We start from the raw sequence: 23,161 nt of genomic DNA, 5'->3' as shown, positions 1-23,161 counted from the left end.
AACCAATATAGATTTTTATTTTCATATGATATCTAAGAGCTTCATTTCCTATCACAAGATTCTTGATAAAGAGTTGCTGCTTTCGGGAAAGTTTCTAATCCAAGGGCTTCAAGTGGTTAAGTTGTAGTCAGGTCTTCAATATATTCCCTTTTCCAATAATTGACTTCACTGATTGAGACTTATCACCGAATTTGTACTAGCATGGGTACCAAGACAGACTGCTTAGACGGCGTGCACAAAGTTGATGGCAACTGTAAAATGCGCTTTTTTAATAGTTTTATACAACCGTGTTGAAAATATTTTTGGATAAGAATAAGAATAAGATTTTTTTTATGATAAAATGATGAATGCATGCCATTAAAATCCACATTACTAGTAAGGTTACTTAAAATTTAATCTATAAAGCATGAAACGGACATATAGAAAACGGCAAAAATACGTTGTAACTTGTAACATTGAAAAAGCATAAATTAGAGTGTTTGACCTAAAACTTTTACAAATTCAACATATTTTCCTGCATTTTCGTATAATATAATTGTTAGGATTCGGACTCGGACATATCACGAAATTTATCGCAAAAAAATCAAAAACGATCATAGTAGATAAGTTTGGAATGATCTTCGTTATGTGTAAGAAGTAGTAATTTGTAAGGACAAATAATCGAAGTGGAAGAATCGGCAAGAAAAAATATGTAATTGCAATCTTTTTATTTTCCAAATAACTTGGTATTCCAAATGTGCATAACAAGTGGTTTAAAATAATCTGCAAAATATGAAAGATTCAATAGTCCAGACTGAACACCAGAATTTTCTTGATGTCCAGCTATTATGTTACAATCTAAAGAAATAACGTTTTAATGCTATTTTCTGAAAAAGGTCCACGACATAGTCGCTAATTATTTCCATTTCACTGCTCTTAGCATGTATTTATTTATATTTCCAGAATGTGCATTTGCTGCACTTTTTTGTTCGAAAGAAAAAAGAAATATGTTGAATGTAAATATTTAAAGTTATGTGATAAACTAGGTGTCCAGTGTTTTTGTGACGCGCTTGTTTTCTGGGGGGAAATGCCGACGTCGTAAATGGTTTTAGTAATTTGAAGACGTTACGTTTGTGGACTCAGCTTTGTGCACGCCGTCTTACCCCTCCAGAGCACATGACATCACCCCCAGTTTTTTGGTTGGGTTTGTGTCTCTTAGCCTTTAGTTTTATGTGCTATGTTTTGTAGACTATTGTTTGTATATTAATTGTTTTTAGCCGTAGCAATGTCAGTTTGTCTTCAATTTATGAGTTTGAATATCCATTCAGTATTCAGATTGTACTTCGACACAAAGACACTATCAACAAAGAACTAATCATCATTCATCTTTGCTTTCTTTAAACAAGGGATTCCAAAGGGGAATATATATACATATTTTTTTTTAAAGAAAGACACCTTTAAAATTTAAGAGAAAGTAGACATGAATAATGTTATGTTGTGCTGTGACACCACTGTTCCAGATTAGGTGAAGGTTAAGTGCTAAAAAAAAAAATGTCTAACCCTGCAATATTCTTTAGGTGACTGGTCAAGAGCCTGTGATTCAGTGTTTGACATTGGTTCATGTCTCTCAAATATATTTCTAATTAATAGTATTGTTATCATGTCTCTCAAATATATTTCTAATAAATAGTATTGTTATGAGTAAGGCAATAAATTTTCTCATTTAAATTGTTTAACTTTTTTTTTAAAGCTGACTGTATGTAATGTGTTTTCTCATAGTTGACGGTGACCTATCATTGCTTCTTTCCAATTCATTGGAACTCTGGTAGATACTAGTTTTCTCATTGTCATACTACATCTCCTTATTTTTATATTATATAACTGCACAGTAAGAAACCACAGAAAAAAGTTTATTCCAAAATACTTTATTAATAAATAAAGAATAAAAAAGATCATTAACAAGTCACAGATAAACAAAATGCATATAATTCAATAAAATACATTTCAATAGAAGTACAAAAATGGACGGAATGTATCACAGACTTAACAAAATAATATCTTGTAAATTGGATTTTAATTGATTAAATGTTGGCGTCTTAGTTCTGCTTGAAAATAAACACAGATATCTCTGAAATATCAATCATAGAATGGCTACCTTACATGCACATCTCATTTCTATAGAAGTTCTACATACTATGAGCTGCCGAACCTTTAAAGCCTTTAATATAAAGATAATTCTATTAATAACATTATACTGCATATGATTGTATCTCAAGGTCATTTCTAAAGTTTGGTTTCACTGTAATAATATAAGCTCCTTTAATGTCTCACATTTCACCAACATCATCTAACTCTTCTTCTGTTTTCATAAAATCTGGCACTTCTTGTCCTAATCCACTGTTCATATTTGTTTCTACCACAGTTCTTAACATTTCAAGCTAAAATTATAAACCATTCAATCATAAAAATGTAAATATAAAGAAAGTAAATAAATTAATAACTATGCACTGTTAACACTGTGCTATTGAAAAAGGACTGTGAGACACTTTTCGAAAAAAAACAGATTCCTTAGTTTTCTCTTTTTCAAATAGAAAATATATTGAGAACTCAAATGGCTGTGCTGTACAGAATGTTTCTTAACCGATAGAGGATGTCCTACACTGAAAATTAAAATATTTGAAAAATAAGAATTTTTTTTCAAATACTTTCATAATAGCAAGTGCACAACTTCAACAAATGTGCATTCTTATTGTGAATTTTCAGGGACCCGGGTTGAAAACTGTAGGATTTAATAACACAAAAATGGCATGCATCTTTCAACTTATAAACAAGAACGGTTGCCTAATCATCAGATCACCATTACGTACTATAAGCAAGTTTTAACGCAGCCAAAATTTGCTTGGTATTAAATGTAATTGATTGTTTTTTTTAAAAAGAATGATAGATACTTACATCAGCATGTGCTGGCATAGATCTCATCTGGTAAACTGTTACCTGTCCTTCACTGTCTCCTACCAGTATACACTGAATAACAGTAGAAATTGTAGTTATTAAGATCATGTATGGTATACATTTTCACTATTCTTAATAATTCTAAGATATATCATGGATTCAGACAGGAACATATATATTGACGGGACTTGACACTACCGGATTGTAGTCGATTTTATTGTTGTGCCATCGTAAATAAAGATACAATACGGAAACAGACATGTGTTTAAAATGGACTCACTATTATCCTAAAAATTTCTGATATCAATAAAATGTTATTCAAACTAGTTTTATAGTGATGCTAAAGTATCAAACTTGTATTCTGTCACTTCAAATTTGTTAAAATCGCAAGCAGTTCATCACAGAACTGTGCAGAATGAAAACAAGGTAATAAAAAAATGGCGGCCATTGCCGCGATGATTTACAAGTTCCCACACTATTATAAAACACTTCACTTCAAATAAATCCAACTTATTTTAGTAATTTTATATGACAAAATATATCTTCTAAATGATAAAACTTGTATTTATTTACAATTATAGAGTTATGTGGTTTATTTATTGAGCAGTTCCAATAGTTTTTCAGTCAGACGCTACCAAAATCCATAAATCTCAGGAAGTCTCGTGGAGTCCGAGATTTTTTCAATTTTACACTGAAAAGCGTATCAGTTCCATTTCCTATTAGGTATACTGTTCCCAGATTCAGAGTACTAATTTTCATAGAAAAAAAGGTTTTTTCCTGGATACTTTATTTCATGGGTTTAACAAGTTTGGTAAAGATGCTTTGGGCAATTTGTATTTTGTTATATATCTAAATTAGTGGTTCACTTACTCTAGTGAAATCCAAAGGTAATTATGAAATCCAATGTATATTGTACTAATATAATTTCAGTCGATTGATTTTATGAATTAGAATGAAATTATTTTCTTCTGAATTGTCTGCCCATAGATGGCGTTTGAGGTTAAGTGTTTTGTGTGATTTGGCGGTTAAATCATTCGGCAAGACAGGGTCTACTAGATAGGTCACGTTAATTTTTACATCCATGATGATGCTTTTTGATATTTTGTATCATGCATTAAGAGATTGATTGATTTACAAATGATTGTGTTTATTGAAATATATATAATATATGATGACATTTCGATTTGATTCGTAATTTGTATATGATAAATATTATTAAATGGTTGTTATTAAACCAGCCCTCGGCTCTGTCGTGTGGTATTGCACTTTACTCTTTTTTGTTATTTATTAGTATGATTATTATCAGTGGTTGTAATATATGGGTGTTAACGGAAGAAGAATTTATATTTATATAAGTTACTTAGTATATGTAAGAGAATGATAATCCCTTTATTTATTATCATTCTCTTACAAACTTAGAATATTGTAAAGTGCTCAAGGCGCAAATGATCTCTTGACTGGTTGTATTTAAGAATTTGTTTCATTGTTGGTGTAAATAAAATGTTTATAATTGATGCATGACTTCATTTTGCAGTATTTTATTTTTATTTTTTAGTTTTAGTGATGTTAAGATTTTTTTTTAAATTGGGAAATATTAAAAATAATGTGTTATTTCAAGATTTAAGTTGACAAAACAGTACAAAGTATATGTTTCTTGCCTGTGAGTATGAATGTAAATCATATAATGTTTTGGCGAGGAATTATCCCTTTTTAATTACAGTTTCAATCAATAAATGAATTTCAGTTACAGCAAATTTTGTTCCTCAGCCAATACTTTAGTAAAACTTTTTTTTATTATATCTTTGGAAATTTCTAATGAAATGCCTTCAAAATTTTTAATCTTAAGGGGGTTCGCGGGTCTAAATCATTTATATAGGATTTCTCTATGTTTTTCTATAAATGAACTTTATCTTATAGTTAATAGAAAAATAAAATAAAAAAGTGGGGTCACCGTTCATTTGCGCTCACAATCTGCCTTCGAAAGAAGCATACATTTTTGTAAAGGTGGGTTTTTTCTGTTGAAGTAATAGGAGAAATAAAGGTAATATCGAAATAAAAAAAGGGAAATTTATTACAGAATTCGCTAAAATTCTACAATAATTTAGTTTAAGTACAGCTTATATGAAAATTATATTAAAAAAGATAGGTCACCGATGTGTTGAAAAAGATATTTCAATTTTAGAGCCAAAAAATGGCATTTTTCCACCAAAGGGAGATAATTTGGAACTTTTTCAATGATGTATACATTTTGAAAGTCATCTGGGGCCAACACGAAATGATTGTTTTGAATGATTTTTGTACCATATGATAAAGTAGCAACTACAAAAGGAAATAAATAAAATTTGTAATGAAAAACAAATGTTTGATTTTTTTCTGAAATTTTTATACCCTCGAGCCTCCTTAAATCAAATTTTTGTTTTTATGGGTTTTTTTTTATCGGAAATTATTTTTCTCTATTGTTTATTTTTAGGTAAATTTATTGAAGCTATTTATTTTCATAACATTATCATCGGGGCACAAATTTTACTGCAGTAGTAAACTTCTAACTTATTTTGCTTTTTTATTTGTTTCACAATGCAACTTTTAGTCAAATCCAATCACTGTTATAAATCATTTCAATCTGGTAAATCTGCTTCAGAGCAGTTGTAACTCATTAATAGAAACTTTTCGTTTGGAATTATAATTAGGTTTGCACAAAAGGATAGTCCCTTACTAAGAACATGATTTACATTCATTCTTCACAATTAAGAGACACTAAATTCTACAATATCATTGGTCGAGAGCACTTTGTCATATTCTAAATGAAGTTTAAATTCTTAACAGTTAATTACAGAAATAATTGCATGCAAAGTCAGAAGAGACATAAAAAATTAATTTTATGGACATTTTCTTTAGAAGATCAATCATTAAGAATAAATGTCAAAAATCTTACAGTGAAAATTAAAAAGATGCTTTAATCTCCTCCTACATAGATTTATAAATCATATACATTATCACTTGCAGATATATGTAAAATAAATTAATAGATATATTATCCTTCAATCCCCTATGTCCTGAAAATTAAAAAAAATGATTCTGATAACATACAAAATCAGGGAGAAAATTTAAGGGACTGAATTTTCAGCTCCCCCTTGAAACAACTTGCGAGTATGGTCCTAGAAACGATGATAGTCTTTGGGAAGGGGATGATAAATGGCACACCTTTGTTAAGAGAGAGCAATATCTCATGCATATAAAAGACATCCCTGTAGATTTTTAACACAAGTAGGCTAATGCCACTACAAGGCAGTACTAACACCAGCAAAGTGGAAAGGGATTAATATACGTTGTAATAACTTGTTTCCAATTCCACTATAAATAAACAAGGTTAGATAACATAAAAAACTTACATCTGAATTCCTTGAGAATGAAACTGTAGTCTGTTTAGCACCTGATGTTGGGTTACTCTTAATTAAAGGATCTAACCTGCATTAAAAAACAAAAATAATAGCTTAATTCTAAAACAGACATTCAAGTGGAGATAACTCTACTATTCAGTCTAACATTACAAAGTGGAGACAACTCATATAGTTTTCTATTCAATTCACATAACCACTCAAGTCTTAACTTCTAGAAGCAATCTACGTTTTAATCCTGTTATATATTTTTTCAAAGAAATCCTGAAAACCAATAAAAAGTGAGAACATCTCAATTTTATATATCAAGTGTACTGTTTTACTGAACTTCTGTTTATTCACCATTAATTTTTTTTTTTAATTTCTCACATGAATCTACTTTCATTGATAATACAAATTCCCTATTAGACATAGTTGTTTGTAATTCAAATTTTAAATTGAAATTGAACTAGAGAGAAAGCTATCAATTTATCTAAAAAAATATATTTATTTTTAATCTGAACAAAATACTTACGTGCTCATGTTCAGATCCCAGACTTCAACAGAATTCTCAGTAACACATGCAAACACAGTCGCTGACTTAGGTGACCATGCAACATCATACACTGGTTTCTGTGTGAAATGTAAAGTGATACTATAAATAGCAGAATGTCAATTTTGACAGTATTTTAAAGAATGTAAAGACAAAACAAAACCCCAAAAGATTGGCAGGCCCCAATAAATGGAAATAACTGTTTAAAAGACATAAATGCATATTTAAAAAAAATATTCATTCATGACAAAAAGTCTGAATAAACCCCTATGGAAAATTTGTACTTCATTGATCAGAAACCTTTTTCTCATTAAAACCATTCAAGATGGCATTCCACTAATAATTATGAATCCGCAGTAAGCTATTTGTATTATTTAGGAAACTTACTGTTGATGACAAGAAAGTTAATACTGGTGAAAATCTCTCCTGGTGCCATAATCTAACACTCCAATCAGCACTACAACTAAGGAACACATCTGGATCATCAGGGGACCATTTCACTCTATAGACTGGACCCTGTAAATTAAAATATAATTATTACAGAGCCTAACACTCTATTCAGCACTACAACTGAGGAACATGTCTGGATCATCAGGGGACCATTTCACTCTATAGACTGGACCCTGCAAAATAAAATACATATAACTTTTTTGAAACTTTTCAATTTTTCTTAATAATTCTTTCTAGAACAAAATGTTGTGTGAGCTTTGGCTCACCAATGACACCACCACGATAAGTATTCCCTATACAGGAAGCTGATGAAAGACTCATGAAAAATGGATGTGAACATGCATCACACTGTAAAGCGTGCTCACATGAAGCTTGATATCAAATATAAGAAAGCTATGATTCATAGTCACTGATAGTAATGTGACAAAACTGCCATTATGTGTAAGAACATATTAGTTTTTGGTAAGTAAGAAGGTTGAGTGATGAATTTAAAAAGGCATAACACAATATACCATGCTGACACAGAGCTAGATAACAAACTTGTGAATCTCTGATTTGTATTTATAAAAAAAATACAATGAAAATTCCCAAGAGATATAATACCAGTATATTTTCCCAATCTTTTGGAGTGGGGGTATAACGTTTTATCTTTTAAAAATATTGCACCTTTTTTTTTTATAACATAAACTTACAGTGTGACCAACAAAACTGTCTAAGTACTGCTCATTATATGAACAAGAACATTTATGTATGTGGCCTTCTTCTGTACCAGCAAGATATCTGAAATAATAGAAAACTATTCTATACAAACAATCAATAGAAAAAAAATGTTATAAACAATCAATAGAAAAACTTGTAAAGATATTCTGTCTCATCTTTTTAGCTATTTTATGTGAGTAGTTGTTTCACTGGTAATCTTTCCACCTCCTCTTTCTTTTAGATATTCTTTTGTATGGTATTTGTGACATGTATTGTTCTGTTCCCATCTAATTGATATTTACCATATATATATATATATTAAAGTAAGAAAAATTTCAAAAATGAATATAATACTGTAAATATAGAAATTAATGCATGTGAATCAATGGTAACTGGTAATAATGTGAAACTAATTAATATGATTACTGAAATTATGAATGAAAATGTTTATTATTGAAAATCTGATACTTTCACATTTTCCGAATTTATAAAAACATTGCAATATATCCTAAAGTTACTGTACACATGTTAAAATTAAATGACGTACATATTTGTATCTCTCTGTTGGAAATCAAAACTCATTCCTCCAGCATGTCTAGATATGAAAGCTTCTACTTTCTTCTCTTTTTTACTTCCATATTTAGTTGGCATCCTCTTTAATCTCATCATGTCTGTCAAAATATTATTAATCATGTTTTTATTTCTTTTATTATTTGTAAAAATTTAAACATTGCATCTTTGTTTTATGTTATTTCTATTACTTGATCATGTGTTATTCAGTTTTCTTAATAAAAAAAACATATTCAAAATAAATTGATATGTAGAAAATAAAAAACCAACAATTGAATACATCTAGTTTCAATACACATGGGATGAACCCACAGCAATCCCCTTTTGTAAAGAGAAACAAAACTGGAAAAAGATAATACTTTCCTTAATTCCTAAAAACTTTAAAAGGACATTCATTTGTTAAAATTTAACAAAATTTGAATCTGGAATCAATGGTTAAATTCTTGAAAAATATTAACTTACCGTAACTTTCAAATCCTTTCCTAATTGACCACTGTGTTACTCTACCATCAGTGGATATAGAGATCAATTTCTCTGACACCTCTTCACCAGATCCCCTTTCTTTTTCTATCCACTGGATTTGCCATACCGGTGCAGTATGTTTTCCTGGAGATTGTCTGTTTAGAAACAACAAAAACATTTTTACACAAATATAGTCTTTATTATAAATTCACAAAGGAAAACTATCAATGCAAACATTGGATTATCTAGGACTTTCTGATTTTTGTTGGCAGATTGCTAAACCAATCTTTTTTGAAATGCCAGAAATGTAATAAATCCTTAAAACAAAGTTCAGCTATTATTTAACAAACAGCAAAAAATAGTCCATTATAAAGTGTATAAGAGGAATATGTAGACTTTGGCAAAACCATGAAATTACAAATCCATGAAAAGGAAAATTTTCCTCAATCAACAAAATTAGTACCCAAGAGAATAAAGGAATCCAAAGTATCAAATATGTAGGGCAAAAAACAACCAACATACAAATGAGGATTCTTGCAGTTATTATTTTCAGCTATAAATTGCATCATTTTAAGCTACTACAAAGCTGTGTTGATACTTACAAGCTGTCAATCATTGCTTCATCTTCTGTACTTTTGACATTATATATAGCTACACCGCCATCATACATTCCAACCTATGATCATAAAAAAGTTTCAGGTAATTTCTTTATCAAACTAACAATACATCTGAGCAATAGCAACAATAATGTATTGTGATTGTTGTGTGTGAAGTTTAACTGATATACAATCATAGACAGCTAGACAGAGACAAATTTATATGCCCCAACACAGGACCTCCAGGAACATACATTTAATATTATTAGGAATAATCCATTAATCCTAAAATTTTGTGACAGACATAAACGCATCATGTAAGATAAAATAAGGTATCAAATTATCCATGGTCTATGTTAAAATATTGGTGTATTTAGCTTTTACTTACAGCTAAAAGTGATGGATGCATCTTTGAGAAATCTACAGTTGTCACACCTTCCTTACAGGTATATATTCTTTCTGGATACTGGAAAGAAACAATTTATTGTATTTTATAACTATTTACCCAGTATAGATCTTGAACTTTGCAATAGCAGGGATAAATTCATCTGATTATTTGCATCGTTAAGTATAACAGTTTTGACAAATTTATGAACTTTCTAAACATGTCCGTGCAGAAGTTTTAAAATATGGTAACAGGTATAAAGAGTTATTTTCTATTTATAAAAGATAACTTTTCAGGTTAAAACTTCTGGTCATCTTTCTTGTTTGAAAATATGACATGTTTGTACTAAATCTAATACAAAAAGGGGAGACAACTCTTCATTATATTTTCAAACTGATGATAAGTAGATTTTTAAGTTGGTCTCATTGCAAAAAGTAACAACCAATTGACATTAAATACACTTATACTAAAGACAAATACAATACCTCAGGATTTTTAAGAGACCAGCAACATACAAGTCCAGATTTCTGATCAGAAAATTCAAACTGTCCATATCCTATGGCTATTAAATCCTACAAAACAAAGAATTAAAATAATATAGCATTTCCTTATATTTCTTTTTAAATCACTGAAAAAAAGGTTATACACTACAACATTAATTTTTATTTCAAATAATAGAAAAATGTCTATTGTCTATGTATAAAATCATTTACCAAATCTAGTTTATATTAAAACATTAAATATTAATGATAACACATACTGTAATAATAATAAATAATAGTAAAAATTTCTATAGCGCCCTATATAACAATAAAATCACTCTAAGGCGCTTTACATATATATATACATGATAAAAATATATTAAGTTAACCACAAAACAAAATGAAATAAAAAATGTTATGTTTAAAAGAACTAAAAACGTATATATGAAAGATATATGAACATAAATAATTATATTGATAGAAAAATAATAGAATTAAAATCAATAATAAGTACAAAAAAAAAAAAAAAAAAAAAAAAAATTAAAACATAGAAAGCGAAAATATATTTAAAATTTAGCAGAAAGATTATAATAAATAATTGAAATGGTCATGAAAACTTTTGCTAGAATAAAAATTGTACGAAGAAAACAAAAAAACAAAAACCACAGCACATTTTCAAATAAAAGGAATAAGAATTAAGATAACAGCTTATTAAACGCAAGTCTGTAAAAATATGTCTTCAATTGTTTTTTAAAACACTGAACAGATTTAGAGTGACGAATTTGTACAGGTAGATTGTTCCATAGGGTAGCGGCAGCACGATTAAATTGTCTTTCACCGTACGTTTTTGTTCGGACATGTGGCAGTTCGAGTCTAAGGCTGCCCTCTGATCGTAGTGCCCTAGTTGTTGTTTGGAGATGTAATAGTTCCTGTATATAGTCCGGGGCAGTTCCTTGCAGTGCCGTGTACATATAGACAAGGATTTTGAACTTTGGCTGTAAAAGCAGAAATTTTCGTAGAGGATTTAATTTCATTCATTTCATGGAATGAATGTATCCACGAAATAAAAACCCCCAGGGAAATTTAACGAACATATAATATCACTTTCATTTAATGGAAACCACGAAATTAAATCCCCATGAAATCTAAGATAGAGACAAAACTCGAAATTTTATCCCCACGGAAATTAATGTTTCTACAGTAAATAAAAGAAATAAAATATAAAACTTACAGGGTTAAGTTTATTCCATGACATAGAGCTGACATTTCTACCCTTAGTTAATGGACACTGATATGACCATAATCTGTCAAAGTTTGGTCCCATGTCAGAAACACTTAATTGTTGATTGGCAGACATTTCTTTTTCTAATTCTACAAATATAAACAAATACTTTTGAATAACATTTAATCCAGATAAAAATTATTCCATGATGTAACAACATTATAAAAGAGTCATTTAAAAAACTGTATCAAAAAACATAAAACTTACTTCTTTATGTGTTGGGTAAAGTTTTCAAGTGTTTCTAAATAGTACTTTCTAAAAGATAGGTGTATTTTCTAGTATAAAAGAAACACTACAGACTTTTAAAATCTTTTGAACATACATTTTATAATGTAAAAATAGATCTACAACATACCTGTTAACACTGGATAACCTCTGTACAAAGCTTGCCTAGATTGGTACGTATTCAGATTTACAACTCTTTCCATTATAAACAAATCTCTTAACAGATTCTCTGACTGAAAAAGAAAATTTATCAAAATATGGCTCATATAACAGAAACAGTAAAGTTTATAGAAAGATATTTCATATGTTTAACAGCCAAGAGGAAGATGTTGTCTGAAAGATTTGAAAAGTGGTCTGACATTACAAGTCGATGAATGTCAAGCTTCACTAAATATGAAGTAATTCTGTTGAGTATTACATGGGGAAAATGTGATGGAAGTATTTTTTGGACAGACTGAAATTATGAATGCAATATAACACACACTCCTTGTTGGACAGACTGAAATTATGAATGCAATATAACACACACTCCTTGTTGGACAGACTGAAATTATGAATGCAATATAACACACACTTCTTGTTGGACAGACTGAAATTATGAATGCAATATAACACACACTTCTTGTTGGACAGACTGAAATTATGAATGCAATATAACACACACTTCTTGTTGGACAGACTGAAATTATGAATGCAATATTACACACACTCCTTGCTGGACAGACTGAAATTATGAATGCAATATAACACACACTCCTTGTTGGACAGACTGAAATTATGAATGCAATATAACATATAAGTCAGGGTACACATGGGGTATATTAATTTCATTGGTTGCAATGAATTACAAAGATTTCAATGTGAGAAAAAAATCACTCCAATAATTTTACATGTGAAATAAACGTGGTTAACAAACGTTGTCAAGACGTCCATTACATTGTATCAAAACAAATTGTGAATGCGTAGAAAAAGATATAATTCCTTACATTTTCATAAAAAAGCCATTTGCCAATGTAATAAAAAGAATAACTAATCAAAGAGTTCAAATATCGATGTTATTCAACTCGTAACCAAACAACACTGATAATTAACTCATGCACAACACACATTCATGAATTAATGTGTTGTTCGGTCACTCATTGAATATTTTTCTCTGTTTAGTTATTCTATAAATCTTACTTATTGTTTAAATGCTTTTTTCCCCCATGTTCTACAAATTGATGGTTTCCATGGGTATAGCTGAACCCGATTTCAACTTTTCAACCAAGTACACATTACCTAGGGCTTTAATGCTTTCATTGGCACATCCACTAAATCAAGTGCCCACAAAAATACCAATTTTCTGCAATCAACAAGAATCAATACACATAAAAATATATGAATCCACAATACCAAAAATATGATTATTGTGGATACGTAATTTCATGATTTAGCCAAAGTTTACACACAAATCTTCCAGTAGTTAATAGTTTGTTAAACAATTTAATGCATGCTACTTCTGTAACCTCAAAATTAACAATAATTAATAATCAAAGTTCTATGTTTTAAACAAACCTTCATAATCCTATCCTCTTCTACAGCAGATAATTCACTAGGTATGGAGGATACTCCTGTTTCTTTACTGGCAAATACACTCTCTGATCCTGCCATTGATGAAGCTATTGTAGCTCTACTTTCTAAAAATAAATAATTCCACAATAAAGAAATGTTCAAATTTCAATAAAATCAAAAAATATTAAGGGGAAAACTTCCTTGATATTTTATTTATGAATAAGTCATAAAGTAGTCCAGCATCTTATATAATTCAAGTCTGCCATTAAAAAAATATATTTTTAATTCTAAATAGTGAAATCTATTTTCAATATTCTAATGATTCAGAAGTTGAATGTATTAAACAGTTCTTTCTATATATCTAAAGCTTGGTCATTATCTAAAAAATATCTCCTTTACTTGAATAAAGATAACATTCATTTGAAACAATTGTAATAGATTTAAAATTTACATGAAGACATATTATAGTATTATACTGTCATCTAAATAACTCCTCTGTTGCAGAGTTCATGAAAAGTGGCGGCCCTCAGCATTTCACCACCAAAATTTTGCATAGGACTGACACAATTTTAGAATTTTTCAATAGAATTAATAGTTAGAACCAGCAGATTTTCTTCAAGGATCACCAGGGAAAAAAAGATTTTGCGAACTCTGCTGTTGTTAAACTTTTGGTTTGTAATGGTTACAATTTACTTGTATGTATGTAAATGTTTTTATACTCAGCACTTTGTTGCATACAAAGTGAAGTTCCTATATTTTTTTATGCAGACAGAGTAGTACACAAAACATATCAAATCATTTAAGCTTCAGTTTTCAAAGACTAATACAAGCTTTGTTCAATCAAATAACTAAATGCTTGTCTTGTACTATATTTATTCAGATTGTTTTTATGCTAAAAAGTATTAAACTAAGCACATGCAGTTTTAAATGAAAATTACCATTGATACTAAATCACCAGACCTTATATATATATGTGTGTAAAAATATCATGATCTAAATTATTATCTACCATATTGTTTTGCAAGATAACAGGGATTCAAATCCTGATTCTTTTTAAACACAACAAAAAAATGCACAAAGAAATTCACCCAGCATGCAGTTTTGTAAGAAATGAAAAGTAATTTAAACATAAAGAAGGTGTAGATATTACTACATTTTATATTGTTTACACTCACTGTACCAAAAACTGTTCAATTCACCCAAATAACTAACTTTAAGAAGAACAAGAATGTGTCCAAAGTACACGGATGCCCCACTCCCACTATCATTTTCCATGTTCAATGGACCGTGAAATTGGATAAAAAATATAATTAGGCATTAAAATTAGAAAGATAATATCATAGGGAACATTTGTACTAAGTTTCAAGTTGATTGGACTTCAACTTCATCAAAAACTACCTTGACCAAAAACTTTAACCTGAAACATGCACTTTCATTTTCTATGTTCAGTGGACCGTGAAATTGGGGTCAAAAGTTTAATTTGGCTTTAAAATTAGAAAGATCATATCATAAGGAACATGTGTACTAAGTTTCAAGTTGATTGGACTTCAACTTCATCAAAAACTACCTTGACCAAAAACTTTAACCTGAAGCGGGACAGACGGACGAACGAACGGACGAACGAACGAACAGACGGACGGACGAACGAACGGACGCACAGACCAGAAAACATAATGCCCCTCTACTATCGTAGGTGATCGTAGGTGGGGCATAAAAAGATAATGATTGTGGCATTGCATCTTAGTAGAAAACTTCAACTCTCGCTACAGAAGACCAACTGGGTGACTTGGGTTTGTATTTTCAATATATTCTATAATTGATCTTTTAAAGTTTAAGTAAATTTCAATATTTCGATATTTTATTTATTGATAGAAACAAATTCCATTAATATTGATTAAGTGGGTCGAGTCATTAAAAGTTACAATCTTCATTTGTCCTGATGATAATTGATGATCAAAAAGTGGTAGTCACAAAATTGAATGCAAGTCTATACTAAGCAAAACTAGATTTATTTGAGAGCATATTTTGTTTGCAATCAATTAAGATTGATGACTTCACATTTTATTTGAGAGCCTATTTTGTTTGCAATCAATTAAGATCTATGACTTCACATTTATCACATTAACAGTTCTTCGTCTAAAGTAAGCTATTGAAGAAGTACTTGATAAACAAGGCAAAGCACAATGATCTATCATAAATTCAAATCTACAAAAAAGTATCATCCAAAATTTAGTAACAAAAAAATCTATCAGGATGACTGCTTTTCAAACCAAAATCTACATTGTCTTACCTGCACCTAGTCTTAGCCTAGAGGATCCTTTTGAAAACATCATAAAGAATAAGTTTTTCATTTTTTTTACAAATTGATATGCTTTAATAAAAAAAAATCTTATTGTCATTACCATCCTTAAAAATATATTTGTTTTCTACCTCTGACCCTTTTTTTCCTCAAATTGGAGGGTAAGGAAGATATTTTTTTTTTTTTTAATAATCATGACTGACAGACCAACCATGACTGACAGACCAACCGATTGAAAATATTTCAAAAGACAGACTGTTTAAATATCAGCATCATGTACCCCCTGTTATACTTCTAAAAGCTTTCCTAGTCTGTCAGGTGTGGTGATACAAACACAATTTCACAACTTAAGAAGCCTTTCAATAAACAATTGATGTTCATTATAATTCATATTTGAAAGACTAGATAATGAGCTTCATAAACTCTAACATCGACACCTCGAAATTGTAAAACATTTGGCTGTAAAATTAAAAATTTTATAAACCTGATTATCATATTTTTTTACTCTGACTTCTGAAAACAACATTCTTTCATATTATGGCGTGGCTATCAAAGCCAAGTCTACAAATAATAAATAAACTGAAATGATGTGACAAATCCCACCTTCTCTAGCCACTGGTGCTGGAACAGCTTCACCCTCAACTGCAGGAGTTGTCTCCTCTTTGGCAACAGGACTTGTTGGACGACTTATTGTACCCTCACCCTCTTCCTTTTCTTCTTTCTCTACAAAGTTTAAAAAAAAATCTTTAATGTTTTTTTATAGGGTAGAGTAGCTTTTGTTATAATATTACTCAAGACAGTTGAAAAGGGCATTTTTTACATGAGAAATAATTTCTAAAGACATTCTTACATTGACAGGAATTTACGAAAGTTTTTTCTATTCTTTAAAAAATGTTTGATAAAATATACTCTTATATATCAACATCATGAGAAAGCACACAATACAAAACCTAACAGTATAAGTGTCATTTTTTATATATTTGGACAAGTCTGTTTTATTCACTAGTCCAATATATTCTCCATACAAAAAAACCCAGCTAGCATACCTTTTTTTTCTTTTTCTAGTGCTTCAAATGTATCATACATATCCCAAGTTGTTGCATTTACTCCTACCTCCTGTAAAAGAAATAAGTCAACTATGTTTTCTGATATTAATCAATTTTCAATGATTCAACTTCAGTTATTATATTTTAAATGTAAAACATTATATTGGCTTTGCTCATTGTTGAAGGCCATACAGTGTCCTATAGTTGTTAATTTCTGTGTCATTTGGTCTCATTTTAAGAGTTGTCTCATTGGCATTCATACCACATTTTCTTTTCTATATGATTTGTTTATTGTATTTATCCTTGATAAAAATAAACGGTCAAGGACATCAATTCATGTCCACTTCACCTTGCAGCAGGGTCATAAAAAAGTACGTCATTTGTAAAAGATATATCTGTTAATTTACTTACACTGTGTGTTATTTTAGTTGTTTGAACAACCTTGACTTTTGGTGGTTCATTAAATGTGTTCATTCCTCTCTCCATGTATTGGTCATTACCAACTTTGTTTTTTTGTAACTGAAAAAAAGATATCAAAGAAATTAGTATTGTTACGATCATCTCAAATGCTATTTACTCATTATCAAACAAAACTGATGCAAATGAAAATTATTTAAATAAAAAACCATTGTCGATTTTTTTTCATGCAGCTGATAAGTTCAATTTAAAATCAATGTAGAGATAATCTGTTTGGTCCAAATTGGGGGTATACATGTCAGTATTGCTATAAAATTTAACACTAAAATATAACTGACAACTTATGAAAAATGGACAACTTGTTCATGGTTTCAGTTAAAAATCATAATGTACTCTTGTTCTGATCCACAATGAATTAAGAACAAAACTTCAATTAAATTTAGTATTATTAACACTAATAAAAGGTGTTTCAATTAAAATAAAAAATATATTTGACAGATAATAGTTTGTCTACCAAGACCACAACAATGTTTTATCATTGTCTGAATAAAAAGCATTTTGAACTCACTTGTAAATATTTCTCATTTTTTTCTTGGATAGATTTAGCTTCGTCTGCTTCATTTGAAACACAAACAGTTGGCATGTCCAGTAACCAGATTGTTGCAGTCTCTGTCAAGGTCAAATCTACTATTTTTTCAAGGTCATCTTCAAGTAAAACTTCTTTAACATCTTCTCTCTTAACTTTGATGTCTACAAAAAAGTTTTTCAACCTTTTTAGAACAATTGTTTCCTGAGAAATGATTAATTGCTTTTCTTATACAATATAGTTCCATCAAATTTCATTTAAAATATGTAAATTTGTGTATCACTGTTTCAAAAAATAATTAAATAAAGATGTTAGAAATTTTGTCAACATATTTTCAATCATAAAAAATACCATTTGTAATTCTCATATAAGGTTAATTATTGAAAGTTTTTGTTTTCCTAACTTTTGCTCTTACGATCATTCAAAAGAAACAGACTGAGTTTCATAAAATCCAAGAAGTTTTGACCATCTTTATGAAGCCTAATGTAACAGTACCCAAATTGCAACAACTACCAACACTGCACCTTTTTAGCAAATATAGCAGCTGAAATCTTACAAGATCTCCTATAGACTAAACAATTTGTATTTTTATGATTTGATACTATGCATGTCTTTCAAAATAGGTAAATATATTTAGATATACACAAAACGTTCACATTATTTATCAACAGATGAAGTGTTTACTGAAAAAGCAAAATGTACCAAAACGTCGCCATACGACGTCATCTTTTTAAAATGAGCAAATACAATATGTTTCAAGTATCCATTTCTTAAAAAAAAAGAAGAGTAAGCATGGACAACTATCAAATTGTTCAAAATATTTGAAAAAAATAAACAAAAGCTCTGTTATTCAACTTTTGACGATGCGAATTTAAGCATGGATGCAATTTGGGTACTACCGGTACTCATTACAGAATCATTGATGGTTTGGAGGTTAGTTCAGACCAATTTTTCTATGATTCCATACGAATTGAAAATCAAATTGTGTACCTACATAATAAAGAAGGATACGGCTACGAAATTTTTGTCTTGATCATAAAAAAAAGTAGTTGAAAAACTGTCAAAATAGGTGCAATTTGGGTACCGTCACATCATAAAACTTTAATCACAGAATAAACTTATACATTGATGCTTCTGACTATCCTAGTGATGAAGCTGACATTTCAATTATCTTACCCCAACTTTGTGAAACATCTTGTGAGTGATCAGCCATATCTTCTCCCATGATAGACTCATTTGCAGTTCCCTGTGAAGCACTAAAAACAGATCTGCAACAATGGAAAAAAAAAACACTGATAAATACAATTCCAAATATGAGTGAAATCTGACCAAATGCTCTTTTTTGCATACTCCATTAGAAAATTGACATGACACAACTTTGCAAACTGCTTAACTGATATGACAACATCTTAGGATCATTACTTTTCAGTAGACTGATACCTGAGCTATTTTGTTTCAAATGTTAGCTTTTAAGGTATCAATATGTAGGAAGACATCAAACATTGAAGTTCTTTAAATTTAACAGTTAAATAAGTAGTTTGCTGTGAGCCATGTTATTTACATAATTAAAATACCTTGAAACACATGACTTTAAAGTATATCAAATCAAGTGAACTTTAAATTTTCAGATTAAGCTTGAAATGATTACATGTAACATGTAGATATTTATGATTTATAAACCAGTACCCTCTGTCCCATTATTAGACAAACCTTGAAAATGGTCCTCCACCAAAGGTACTGGCTGTTGCATTGGCTGTCTGGTATATTGAAGCTTGGGACATTAAATCTGTTGGCTGTAAACATGCAAATCACTTTATCAATCTATTTGTCAAGACAACTACTTTTTAGTCCATTTGGATTCTTTGGGTCAAACTATCAGAAATCATATCATGTGCTCAAAAGTTACAATCAATCAATATATTTTTTGTATTGAACCTTCATTTTACAGATTTTGACAATAAATAATATAAAAACCCAGCCAAAAAGAAAACCATAAAGGGTAAAATAAAATTGTTTGCAATTCATTTTCAATTTCTATATTTTAAATATAACTTCTAACTGCTATCTCAAAAATGTAGGACAGCCCAATTTGGTTGAAGGATTGTCAAAAGTTTGTATTCTGTCAGTCCTATGTCTAACAGAAAAAAAAATCCCAAAGTTTTGTCAACTATAAAATTGGGAATTATATTTAAAATATTAAATGACATAATCATTGAATGATTGTTTATTTTCTCTGACTTACTGTTCCAGCTGAGCTGTCCGCCAAGACATTACTCTGTTTTTTACCAAGAAAAGCTGGGTCAGTCTGTATAAGTGGTACAGGTGTAACATCATTACCAGCTTCATCAAGAACCTACAAGGAGAATTAAAAAATAAAATAACATTACAGTTTATTAATGTCAAACAGTTTTTTTTTAAACGACTGCTTTTCATATACTTATTTATCACCATTTACTTTTTTAAAATGTGAACACTCAACAGGTGCTATTAAGAACGACATTTTGAACTGAAAATTATCTTTGTTCAAATTCGTTCTAAATGGTGTAATTTTACAAATTTTGACTTGGATGGAGAGTTGTCTCATTGGCACTCATACCACATCTTCCTATATCTATATTAAAAAAAAAAAAATTCTTTTTTTTTAAATTAGCACTTACTGTAACAGGAGGTTTACTGCTTGTTGTTTTATCTCCTGCACCACCCAGACCCTTCCTACTTGCTGATCCTATTAAATTGGATCTGGATTTTGTACTAGCATAAACTGTGCTTCCACCATATTTACTTTTGATGACTGATGCTCCAACATTACCTTTCCTGGATCCAGCTTGACTGTTTCTTAAATGAAAAGAAAAAAAGTTAATAAAGAGAGATATTTTGCCTCTGTCCTCTGAGGCCAGGATTTTTTAATTTATTGGTTAACGGATCCGCCGACCACATTTTGCCGATTTCCAGAATAAAAATAAAATTGACTTTTCATGCTTTTTTATTCCCACCGACCCTAACAAATCAAATGCATTATCCCTGTAAAATAATTAAAATATTTTTTTTTTATGAAATGAAATGCATTGATATCTAAAAAAATTGATAACACTTTCTGTAGTGAAAAAATAAAACTTCCAGTTTACGTTTCTAAAAATAGACAAATCAATTTTAACTGACCTTGAAATGTCGTTTGCGAAAATAATTTTGCGAAACGAAACCCGTGTTTAAAACCAATTACACAATAAGTTCGTTTCCAGTATTTGTCATCAGTCCGTAAGATGCATCATTTGATAGAAATAGACTTGTCCAAATGTGGACAGGTGGAAGACATCAAGTTTAAGTACTGAATATTAAATAATCATTTAGAATTTTCTTGTTTCATAGAAAATAAAAAAATACATGTATATCGTCCATTTGGATAAAAAATCGGAATGAAGACAACAGATTAACCTGATATTCTCGTTTGACCAGTGGACGAGTCTATTACATTTTTGACACGTGTGTTGAAACTTATTTTCGTACGACGTTTTTACATTTTTTTTTCTTTATCAGTTTTTGTGCTTGAAGATCACTATTTACCAAATTTTCTGGAATTGATTAAGAGCTACGCGAATCTGTTTTTCCTGTTTGTGAAATGACGATTTAATTTCGTCTTTGTCCATGCACCCCCCTTTTTATTGGGAATTAATTAGACAATGTCATGCTATGTTTATGACAGCTGAGCAATAAAATTTCATTGAATTAAAATTTAAATGTTGACGAAATAGCGACTCAAATTTTTCTTTGAGAAAATCCGTAAACCAACAAATTAAAAAACCCTGGCCTGAGCAGAATATTAAAAACACTTCGATTGTTGTGTTGTTAAAATTAATCTTGTAATAATATCTAATAATTTATAAGTGTTGAAATCAGCAACTTTGAATGTGTTATGCTATAACATAAACATGTATATATAGCTATATGCATGTATTGGACATCTTTTATTGTCTCATTGCCAAACTTAAACTAAATCTCTTTTTTGCGAAATTATATAAATGTTTATACATGTACTGATAAAAAAATCAAATTTTATTTATTTGGGTTTTACTTCAATGTTTTTACAAATTATATTTTAGAAGCTCAGTATCTTACTTTACAAGTTGAATGAAAAAGCCAGTTTTTTACTGCATTTCCTGTCAACATGAATAAAATGAATAATGTTTACAATAATCATGTACTAAAGCCCTATTTAACTAATACACCTTATTGCTATTTGTCCGCCATTGCTGGAAATCACACAGGTTCCCGTAAAATTTTGACGTCACAAAACAAAATGTCTGACGCCACAATGGAAAAGTGATTGTTGTTGACGTCAAAAGTTCAAGCGGACGGGTCAGCCGGGAATAGCGATAAGGTGTATTATGTACACTTGTCATTTAAGATATGACCCTATTTCTATATCAAAGTTTCCACTGGAATTTTTTAAAGCACAATTAACATTTAACATATGTGGACAACTTTAATGAAAATATTGTGAAAAATTATGAAAAACAGTCTTAACTAGTTTCCTTGGAATAACATTCAAGGTAGCCGAATTAACCAGATTCTGATAAGACTAGGTGCTAAACTATCTTTAACAAAAGCTGATTATACTAGGTGCTAAATTATCTTTAACAAATGCTGATTAATTAACCAGTATTAATGCGGAAAAACAACATAAATACTAAATACCATGTCATGTAGGCACTGGTATGTTTGCTCCCAAAACACATTTGCCACTTGGGTCCAATCGCACCTTATTTCATGTATTTTCATTTAAATACTTTATTCAGTGTTTTTTTATTGTTTATTTAATATACATGTGAATACATAGGGCACGGGCAAATTGTACTAAAAAACCACAGGCACTTGTTTATATCCATGGGAAGACCCACTTATCAACGTCAATATACGTTGATAGTAGATCTTCACATGGACAGAAACAAGAACCTGTGTAAACAACTTCACATATAATTCATTTTCCTGGAATTATCACACAACTGTGTGCGTAAAATGGTTTTACTCTTGAACAAAACATTTACCCAGTTGATAAAAAGTTTGACTTTTTTGGTTTTGACGTTGACATGTTGCGTTGTAATGGATCACAGTGATGACAAAAATTTCTTCTATATTCAAATGGTTAAAGCCGCCATATTTAGAAAGAGTCACGTCGTCAACAGCGACCAGCTACGCTTTGAAAGGTCGACATTGATTGGTCGTTTGCATTTTCTATATTTAAAATAAAAAATATTG

At 29.9% G+C, this 23,161-nt stretch overlaps 1 protein-coding gene across 3 annotated transcripts; it reads right to left on the bottom strand.

The window, feature by feature from the left end:
• Positions 1 to 1,888: 1,888 nt before the first annotated feature.
• On the bottom strand, positions 1,889 to 23,109 carry LOC139481756 (dynein axonemal intermediate chain 4-like). 3 transcript variants are annotated; one of them, XM_071265249.1, is made up of 24 exons: positions 22,951 to 23,109; positions 20,566 to 20,743; positions 20,151 to 20,261; positions 19,619 to 19,701; positions 19,085 to 19,176; positions 17,891 to 18,072; positions 17,317 to 17,424; positions 16,906 to 16,975; positions 16,463 to 16,582; positions 15,851 to 15,877; positions 13,564 to 13,685; positions 12,140 to 12,242; positions 11,734 to 11,873; positions 10,506 to 10,592; positions 10,024 to 10,101; positions 9,642 to 9,715; positions 9,040 to 9,194; positions 8,555 to 8,678; positions 8,001 to 8,088; positions 7,246 to 7,374; positions 6,841 to 6,938; positions 6,321 to 6,396; positions 2,932 to 3,003; positions 1,889 to 2,417 (listed from the first exon to the last, which is right to left on the bottom strand). In XM_071265249.1, exons 1-24 carry the CDS (start codon positions 22,992 to 22,994, stop codon positions 2,307 to 2,309), a joined length of 2,472 nt encoding a protein of 823 aa, XP_071121350.1. In that variant the 5' UTR covers positions 22,995 to 23,109; the 3' UTR covers positions 1,889 to 2,306. The 3 variants fall into 3 exon arrangements, with proteins under 3 accessions (XP_071121350.1, XP_071121358.1, XP_071121367.1); XM_071265257.1 differs by lacking the exon at positions 15,851 to 15,877; XM_071265266.1 differs by lacking the exons at positions 1,889 to 2,417; positions 2,932 to 3,003; positions 6,321 to 6,396; positions 6,841 to 6,938; positions 7,246 to 7,374 and adding an exon at positions 7,405 to 7,481.
• Between the last annotated feature and the right edge of the window lie 52 nt (positions 23,110 to 23,161).

Source organism: Mytilus edulis, chromosome 1 (genome assembly GCF_963676685.1).
Source record: "Mytilus edulis chromosome 1, xbMytEdul2.2, whole genome shotgun sequence".
Taxonomy (NCBI): domain Eukaryota; kingdom Metazoa; phylum Mollusca; class Bivalvia; order Mytilida; family Mytilidae; genus Mytilus; species Mytilus edulis.
The sequence above is the reverse complement of the archived record's forward strand: the minus strand, read 5'-3'. Positions and strand labels throughout refer to the sequence as shown.